The sequence below is a fragment of the Galeopterus variegatus genome, unplaced genomic scaffold (assembly GCF_000696425.1).
Source record: "Galeopterus variegatus unplaced genomic scaffold, G_variegatus-3.0.2 Scaffold2849, whole genome shotgun sequence".
NCBI classification, from domain to species: domain Eukaryota; kingdom Metazoa; phylum Chordata; class Mammalia; order Dermoptera; family Cynocephalidae; genus Galeopterus; species Galeopterus variegatus.
The window spans coordinates 257,057-267,032 of NW_007728960.1; the positions used below are offsets into that span (position 1 = coordinate 257,057).

General features: G+C 38.3%; 1 protein-coding gene across 1 annotated transcript; it reads right to left on the reverse strand.

Moving 5' to 3' along the window:
• Window positions 1-1,982: 1,982 nt before the first annotated feature.
• On the reverse strand, window positions 1,983-2,909 carry LOC103599105 (olfactory receptor 1Q1). Its single transcript, XM_008583198.1, has one exon. It carries the CDS (start codon window positions 2,907-2,909, stop codon window positions 1,983-1,985), a length of 927 nt encoding a protein of 308 aa, XP_008581420.1.
• Window positions 2,910-9,976: the final 7,067 nt, after the last annotated feature.

The window sequence follows — 9,976 nt, forward strand, 5'->3', positions numbered from 1 at the left end:
ATATTTTTACTGCGTTAAAACATATATAACATAAGAATTTCCATTTTAAGCATTTTTAAACACACAACTGCATGGAATTAATTATATTTACAATGCTTTGTAACCATTACCTTTGTCACTTTCCAACACATAATCTCTGTACCCAGTAAGCAATAACTTCTCATAAACCTCTAATTTCTTGTAACCTCTAATCTACTTCTGTCTCTGAAATGTTTTCTTCTTAATTTATCTTTTTCTTAATTGACCTATGACAATTGTTAAATACAAATTTTCTTGATAAAATTGCCCAATTGCTCTTGTTGTATTCATTTACTGTCCTGCCCATCTCTCCATCCTAAGAGAGTTCTTTGATAGAAGCAGAGGGGGTTCTTAGAAGAGGCTGCAGTGCAAGAGGTGAGGTTAATCATATGGTAAAGAATAAAGGGGGTCGGTAGTGGAACTGCCACCTAGAGACAGAGAAAGGAGGGGGTGGGCCAAGGAGGCAGGAAACAGTGAGGTTGAGAAGAAAAATATTGTTATGTAAGATTTTTTTTTTGGCAAATGTGAAGAATCAGAGTTAACTAATCAAAAGTTGGTATTATTTCTTTATTAACATTTTGTAAGTGCCAGGGTCCCCTTCACCTTGGAAGAATTTATAATCCTTGTGCAGCTAAAGACTTCTTAAACCTATTTCAATGGTATGGTATACATCTTGATTAACACTTACATATAGGTTACAAGAAACCCTTATTTTAGCACATTACACAAAATTACCACGGTTTTAGCTCCTCCTCAACTCAGTGTCATAACCACTTATACGTATGAGAGAAACTTTATCAGGACAGGTGGACTACATCAGTCTTAGCTTGCAACTTTTGCCTTATGTCCTGGGAGGCCCCTCTCACATTTCTTTTTCATCCTACATCCATGAGACTGAAAGTCAACATTTTTATAGACATCTCGGCTCTTGAACCTGTTCCCCATGCTCAACATTGATAGATAAAAACACAAACACCCAGGATTAAATGAGCTCCACTTATCACCTACAGAAAAGACCAGGAGCATGCTGAGAAAAAAGGAGTTTAAGTTACTCCTGAATGATGTGGCTAAAAAAGATTGAGAAAAGGCAAGTTGGAGAGCTGTGACAGTGCTTAATTCTGGAGCTTCTATAAATTCCAACCTCATATAGTGGACACAATCATTATGCTCCTCTTCCTATATTGGAATAGTTATTCTATCTATTACGCCTGTCCTGTAGAAACTTACAGAATATAGAAGCACCGATATTGATCTTCCAGTTTCCCTGGCAGCTAGAGTATGGGCGAGTGACCAATTCTTGGCCAATCAGATGCGCCCCTTTATTTTGAATCGAGAGGTAGTGGTGAAAAGAATAAGCAGTGGGCAGTTCTTTCTGGAGGTGATAATGTCCGGTTTTCAGGCCTCCAAGTGACTGTCGCTGGCAGTGTTGGTAGTGGTACAAACTGCAGTAAACTGAGTTTGTAAACTACAGTTGTGTTCTGAACAGAGTAGTTCCGGGATATGATTTTGACTGTGGTTTTGACTATATAATCATCCTTATTCTTGTCCATTTTTTTTTGAGCCTGGTTCCCTAACCTTGGGAATTCATGAGTTCTACATATCCTTTTAATAAACTCGTTCCCTCATGAATCAGCACTAATCGGTTTCTGTTGCCTGCATCTAAGAACTCTGAGAGTTGCAACCCTGTTGTTTAATTGCAAGCCCAGAGACCACCCTCGGTTATAGCTAAAGCCATGCTAGTGTTCTGCACTAAGTACATGGTGGTTCCCTTTTGTTTCATGTGCTTTGGGTTTAAGAGATACCTTAGGACAATATCTAATGACAAAGTCCACGATATGTACTTAATTACGATATTTTTGGGAAGTTCTAAAGGAATCAGATCTGCTAGGGACAAAACTGTTTCCCCAGAATCACAGGTAAAGCTCTGGACTGTGTTTTGGGGTTTTAGCAAAAGAAATAAAAGTCTATATTCTGCTCATCCATTTCCTGAAGGCTCCCTTGACATCCCTATTCCTCATGCTATAGATAAAGGGGTTCAACATGGGGATCACTACTGTGTACACGACTGTCACAATGCGACCCTTGGTCACTGAATAGCTGGAAAGGGGCTGGAAGTAGACCCATGTGAGGGTGCCGTAGAATATGGCCACCACCGTGAGGTGGGAGCCACAGGTAGAAAAGCCTCTCCACTTGCCCTTTGCTGAGGGGATCTGGAGGACTGCCGAGATGATGCAGGCATAGGAGGCGGTGATGAAGGTCAGAGCTCCACTGACGATAATAACACCTTCCGTGTGAATCATCAGGGTATTGAGGTGGGTGCTGGTGCAGGAGATCTTCATCAGAGGGTAGAGGTCACAGAAGAAGTGAGGGATCCTGTTATCTGCACAAAAGACCAGTTGGCCCATGAGAAAGGTGTGCAGCAGGGCATGAAGGTGGGAGAGGACATGGCACACAGCCACCATCTGCGCACACAACATTCTGGTCAGGATCATAGAGTAGCGTAAAGGGTGGCCGATGGCGATGTACCTGTCATAGGCCATCACAGCCAGGAGGAAGTTTTCCATGGCTGCAAAGCAAATGAAGAAATAAGTCTGGGCTAAGCAGCCCAAGTAGGAAATGGCCTTTGTAGGCGAGAAAGTATTCTGCAGCATCTTGGGGACCGTGGTGGAGGTGAAGCAGATATCTGCCAAGGCCAAGTTACCAAGGAAGATGTACATGGGGGTATGGAGGCGTGGAGTGGAGATAATCAGTGTGATGATGGCAAAGTTGCCAGAAATGTTGATTGTGTACATCAGTAGAAAAAGAAGGAAGAGTGGGATCTGCTCCTCTGGGTGGGTAGAAATGCCCAAGAGAACAAAATGGGACACACTAGTCCAGTTGCTATTGCCCATCTGTTGCCATAGGAACAAAAAAGGTTACTTTTATAGACTTGGACATATGAGTAGGCTGTTTAGTTACTGTCTCTGTTGTATAGAATGAAGAGAGCAAGTATTTAATAATTTTCCAAAATAATATGGATTTTTTGTTATCATTAACATTATTGTTATCACCATAGCTGACATTTACAGAGTATTTACCTTGAACTAGGGACTTTGCTGAATTATCACATTTAAATTTTACAGTAACCCCATGAGGCAATTATCATCATCATCATTTCAGTTTTAAAATTAGAAAACTGAGGCTTGGAAAGTTTAAGTTTATAAAGGACAAAATCTGAATTTAAGTCCTGTTTATCTGGTTCCAAAGGCTATACTATTAACCACTACATAACATGGCTCCCCAAATTAAGACCAAGACATCTTATTCATGGTAATAAGACCTGTTGATGAACTAATCAAGGAATATGCCTGCTGAAAGAGATGTCAGAGGTCGTTTGGTTCAGTAATTTTCACTTTGGGGATGCATACCCTTGCTGGTAACCAAAGTTCTTAAAGAGCACATAGACATTATTTTAGAAGAATAACTTTCCAGATTCTTAATTTCCATAGTTCTCTTTTCTAAACACGTCTTGTCTTCAGTATGTCTCCTATGCATTACACTGTCTCCCATGTAAGAAATGAAAAACAAATAATAATAGAATTCATGCTGATTTTTGATTTATTCTGCCAATAAGTAATATACATTTCTGGACATATGAACTTGTTTAAAGAAAACATTGTTTCATTAGATGACTTTATGTAAAACTATTATTTAAGTTTAATAATTATTTGCACAATTTGTGATATATTACCTTCTGAAATTCTGATTTTTGTAGTCAAAATAGGTAAATATTGGCAACTTAATACAATTGAAGCTAATAATTATATAATTTTGGTCAGTTGCCTACTACTAATAATTATAATAATAACTCAACTCAGATAATTTTTTCCTGATTGTTTTTAACACTTAAAATTTTATGGTCACAAAAAATTAAAAATAACTAACTTTATATTCTCTTTTATTGTAAAAAGTAAGACAGGTGATTATAAAAGTCTTGTCAGCACAAACAACATAATAAAATTTGTATTGGGGGAGAAGAATAAAAGTATATCTTTAAATTGAAAAGAAATGATGTAAAACTAGAGCTATTAAGGATGACTTCATTCTTGAATTTTAAAAATGGGTAATGTATGTATCAAATAACTGTGGTATTTAGAAGCCATTGGATATGCTTTAAGAAATAATGTAAAGCTCTGTTTTAAAAGTACAATATACCACATATTATATCCCTATAGCTATTTAAATATCTAAGAATAATTTTATATGCTGGTTTTAAAAAGTGCAGAAGTTTTAATTAGGAGGCACATGAGCAAAAACTATAAAGATCAGAGACTTGACCCAACTTCTCAATCAGTGCTGGACCTCCTGTTATAGGATCACAGTACAATTAACATCCTTCCACTTCTTGAATGCTTTCAGGGGCAGAAAGCTCTAATTGTCAGAATATTTTTCTATAGAAGAAGCTGAAGTATGATTACCTCTCATCTCTGTCCACTGGAACGAGTTTGATTTGGATCTCATAGAATAAGCCTATTCTTTAACATGAAAGCCATTGAGAAACTTAAACATCAATCAACAAAGGAAGCACTATGCCGTGGTTAAAAGCCCAGCATTAGTTTTCTCATCTATATAAAGGGGATATCAATAGTACAGACTATTAAAGTTGGTATGAGGATTAAATGAGAGTACCTGGTCCCTGGCAGGTATTCAGTAAGTGCGGACAATTTTTCCCTAATTTCTGTCATTCAAATCTCTCTACTACATACTTGTTCCACTTTGTCACTGTCCTTAAAATGTGTTTCCCAGAACTAAGTAAAATTCTATGAGTCTGGTCTTTCATGACAGGGTAATCATAATGATTTTGTCTGGTCATAAATAGTAACCAAATATCTTTTTTGGAGTGGGGATCAGAGTTGGCAGTCCACAAGTAAGCTGTACTCATGGCTATTCAAAGAGTTCTTAGCCTTTGCAATTTGCTCTTTAGGAGAAAAAGTGCAAACAATTGAGAAGTGTCCCTGTTTAAGACACCTTTTCAATATATTATCTCATATAATTGTTATAGCAATTCCAGGTCATTTCTAGCTGTGTGTTCCTGCAACAATCACTTATTATCCTTATTTCATAGACAAGAAAATCAAAATGTAGGAAGGCGAGGTGATTTGTTCAGCATATCTTAGTATTAAATAGTGGCTGGACTTCACACTATGTCTGGATACCTTGGGAGCTCATATGTGTCTGATTCCCCATTTCATTTACTTAGCTTCTTCTCCATGGAATTGGATTTATTTATTACTCCTAGTTTGTCTGTTAAAGGATGCCACCATGTTACATTAGGTTTTTCAAGCATAAAAAGCATGGCAATTCATAATATGACATTGAATATGCTGGATTGACTTCAATATAGCATAATGATGAATGTGGACAAAAAGTGGTGGCCACGTTTATGGAGCACTTACTATCTGCCAGGAATTGTTCTAAAAGCTGTATATATGTTTTCATGTGGTGACCACAGCAATTCTGTGATGTAAGTATTATTATCTTGACTTTATAGATGAAGAAATTGAAGCTTAGATGGGTTCTGTGATGTGCTCAAGGCCATAGTAAGTGGTAGAACTGGAATTTGAATTCAGCTCTTTCTGACCTCAAAGCCCATGATCTTAACCACTGGGTTAAGCCACCTCTTAAACCTTCCCTCACTATTCCAGTTGCTACTTTCCTCTTTGTTTCTTGCCTTTCCATTTGTGCTATCCGGGGCATTGGCCAATGATAAGTACCTGTCATTTTTTTTCTCGTTTAATCCTCATTATAAAACTAGAGAGTAGATACTATTATTCCCATTGTTAGATCATGAAACTGAGCACTGAAGGGAATGAATTAACTTCTGCAAGGTCACAGAGAGTAGGGTTGGAGCCAGGTTGATTTTAGATGTGTCTAACTTAGAATCAATGTTTTTTCCATCTTACTTCACCCATTTAACACCCGTGTTCCACTCTTGCTGGGCCTGTTTTCCCTTATTAGCCTGTCATTGTAATTCGACTATTCAAATGAAAGTTTGCAACTCTAGCCTCCATGGCTGGACATTAGGCGGCCTTGAGTTTATGGTTTCGAAAACATGGTATGTCTCTTCTCAGGTCTTAGGAAAGACCTAAGAATGGACTAATCTCTACTTGACAGCAGTAGATGGTTGCTACCTGGGGCAACACCTACGTAGCTCCTGTGACAATGCTACTCATAAGGCTAGAGAGAGTTCCAGGAGTGGTCAGAGGGTGAGCTGCCTGGAACCTTGGAGTCCGCCTTGTCTCCCTCATCGCCGGCAGAGATTATTGTGCCTGACCCATAGTGCGGCGTTTTAGCAGATCCATCCACTATGGGTAGGCGAGAGGCATGAGGTGTGGGCAAGGAGGTGGGAAGCCAAGAATTGAGAAATATTAGAGGAAAATCTTGCATTATAAAAGGCTGTTATTAAAGGAAGAGTAATGTCGTGTGTAGGAATGGGCTTTGACTCAGGAAATGGAAGGTCTAGGCTTTGGTCCCAAGTCTGCCATGAGAATTATGAGACCTTGGGAAAATCACTTCCCTTCTTGGGGGCCTTGGTTTTTTTTATCTGGAAAGTGGGAAGAATAATACCTGCTTTCAATACAGAAGCTTTATTAAAAAAAAAAAAAAACCCCAGGAGATTATAGACATGAAGGCCCTTTAAAAATCCTATGAAACAGTGAGTTGATTATTTCTACTCGAATAGGAACTTGGGTTCCCTATCACAGATTAGGTCCCTACAATTGCTGACAATCTGATCCATAAACTGCCCTTTGTAAATAAAGGAGGCACTTAGATAACACTATGTAGTCTATTCTCTGAGTTTCCCTGTTTGATCATTAATTCCTAGAAGTGAGAAGAAATCTCAGGATAAGTTGTTAAGAGAAGACAAAATGGGCAACCATGTCAAGGGGATAATTTATGGATCACCTAACCCTGATTGCTCATAATACCTCTCCAACTGATTGAAACTCTGGAATTCCATTAAATATTTTCTCTGATGCAGGGGAAATCTCCCTGAAGGGGATTACTCTTGACCTTGTAGATAATTTATTCTTTCTTGTGGATAGGTTTTAATAAAGGGAGGTGAGAGAGTCCAGGAAGATGCAGTATATCTGAGGACAGTGTAGGGGAGAGACACTACAAAGGGAGGGAAAAGACAAAAGATCTAGGGTGTGTCAAAGACAAACTTTACAATACTCACAATATTGTGCAAGGGATCAATTTTTAGAAAGATGGTCCTCCTTCCAGGAATTATGGAATTTCTGTAATTCTAGGAAATGTCTAGGGTGTCCAGAAACTGCTGTGCTGGGTGCAGCTCTCTAAGTGCAGATCCTCACCTTACCATGGACTCTCTGCCACACTGCTCTGGGCTGGGCCTGGCACTTCCATCCCCCTGAAGGGAGCATGTGCCACCATATCTTCTTTTGACAGCAGCACAGAGAAGACCACTCAACGAAGACAGGAGAAGTTGGCCAGCACAGAAGAAAGGCATCAGGGACGAGTTGAAGGGGTAGAGCTTCCAGGCTCCTGATGGTGCTTCTGCTTGTTAGGGATAGTAGGACATGTCTGGGGAAGGCACTGGGAGCTGAGCTTTTGTAACATGCTTCTGCATGGGTCCCATGGTTCTCGCCAGCACAGAGCCCCAAGTGTGTCATTGGGAGTCAAGGGTTGGACAATGCAGGGGGCCTTCTCTGGGGAGTGGGGTCCACGAGGCAGTGCTTCCAATGTCAGTATTAGTGACTGTGGCTTGGCAGCTCAGCTGATCCCAGGAAAATGGCCAGGGCCTGGAATTCAGTCTGGACATTGGGTTCTCTATATGCACCCCAAACTGGCTCTGGGAATGAAGCCCACAGAAACTTAGACATGGTCAAGACAGGGCGGGGTTTCTCCCTGCCCTGAGTCCTTGGAGATGCAGACTCTTGTTTTATTTTCTTTTAAATGTTACACACTCATATCTAAAAAATTAGCAGCAAAACAGGTATTGAGTAAAAAGTGAGAGTCTGTTTCTCACTCTCCCCATATTTCTCCAGGGATAATTGCTGCTAAAGTTTTGACATGTATCCAGTCAGGCACTTTTCTATGCACTTATGAACACGTTCATACAAAATTTTATTTTTACAGAAATGACATCATTTGCTCTGGAGCTTTCTTTGTTTCTCTCATCAATATGTCATGGACTTCCCATGGCACCATCAGACCTACCTCATCTTTTAAAGATAGTTCATAGAGTTTTATACATACCACAAGTTATAAAATTTTCCTGCATAAGTCACTTATCTGCTTTTTTTCTGGCGATACAAAGAAAATGCCACAGTGGTTATTCTTTTACAGGAATTTTTGTCTACATACATTCCTCTACAAATAAAAATGCTAGATGAAAGTATATATGTAGTTTTAGTTTTAATTGGTACCACCAGATTGTCCTCTATAAAGTTTGTAACAATGTACAAAACCTTTAAGAGCATATGAGAGTGTCCTTTCCCACACAATCTAACAGTACTGTTTGAAAACTCTTTACAGATTCCCAAAGAAGGAAAAAAGAAATAACACTTTATGATAGTTTCACTTGTTATTTTCTTGGTTGATGGGGGCAATTTTTCATATTTTTTAACCATTTAATTTTTCCTTGTTTGGGTTTTCTGACCATGTCCTTGCCCATTTTTTTTACTATATGGTTGTTCTGTTTTTATTATTGTTCTGTAGGGGTTACTTTGTGGTCAAGAAATATTGTCGTATGCTTTCTATCTTGATCTGATTTGTAGTTCTCTAACTGTTCTCAGTATCCAGGTTGGATGTACTTTTTCTCTTTTGCTTATTTATGCTCTGTTCATTCTGGCAGCACAAATCACTAGTTTCTTAGAAAGTGAAGTGGGATGTTGCGTATCAACTTTCACATCAGTCAGCTCTCAAAAATCTGAAACGCACGTGCACACAGACATCAAGTATATTTACTTATTAAAATTTGCTGAGTGCTTACAATGTGTCAGGCATTCTGTTAAATTGCTCAAATGCTTTTATGTCATTTAATCCTCACAATAATCATATGAATTAAATATTATTATTGTCTCAATTTTTCAGACCAACAAATTAAGGCTTAGAGAAATTAAGTGACTTGCTCAATGTTACCTACCTAAGTGGATAGGTGGGTGGATATTCTGGTTTGAATCTAGAGACTAAACTTGTAACCACACTATTCCATGATGCACAATAAGTGCTTGACAATTCAACATTAGCTTCAATTAATATTTCTTTGGTGCCTATTATGCATGGGTATTATATCATATGATTTTACATGTATCATCTAATTTAATCCTTATAAACATATAATTTAGGTTTTATTAAATCCTTAATCATAACTAGAGAAACTGAGGATCAGATTAAGAAATTTGTTAAAACATCACATTGAATAAGTATTTGGGAGAATTTAAAACCTCTTCTTCTTGCTACAAGGTTGGGGCTTTATTCTAATATATCATGTAGCCTTTCTGCAAATACTGTCATAACGATGACCTCAATGCTTTGGTGCAATGATTCTCGACAGAAATAAGATCAGCATGGCAGAGTGATAAGCATTTTGGATCTAGATCCTTTTAAAATAAACATTCGTAATAGAATGCCATCACTTATTCATTGGTCTGTATATTTCTTTTTTTTTTTTTTAGAAAACAACACTTCCTTTATTTAATATTTTGTTTTTTTTTCCCGTTAAATTTTTATTTTGTCAATATACACTGTAGATGATTATTATGGCCCATCACCGACCCCTTCCTCCCTCCTCCCTCTCTCCCCTCCCCCCCAAGAATGTCCTTTCTGTTTGCTTGTTGTAACAACTTCATGAAAGTATAGTTGTTATATCTTCTTCTCCACGCCCCAACCGGTTTTATTTTTGTGTGTGTATGTGGGTGAATTAATTTGTTTGTTTTTTTAGCTCCCACCAATG

Bases quoted from the DNA above. Each gene is read 5' to 3' on its own strand.
- LOC103599105 (XM_008583198.1), bottom strand. From the start codon at position 2,909: ATGGGCAATAGCAACTGGACTAGTGTGTCCCATTTTGTTCTCTTGGGC.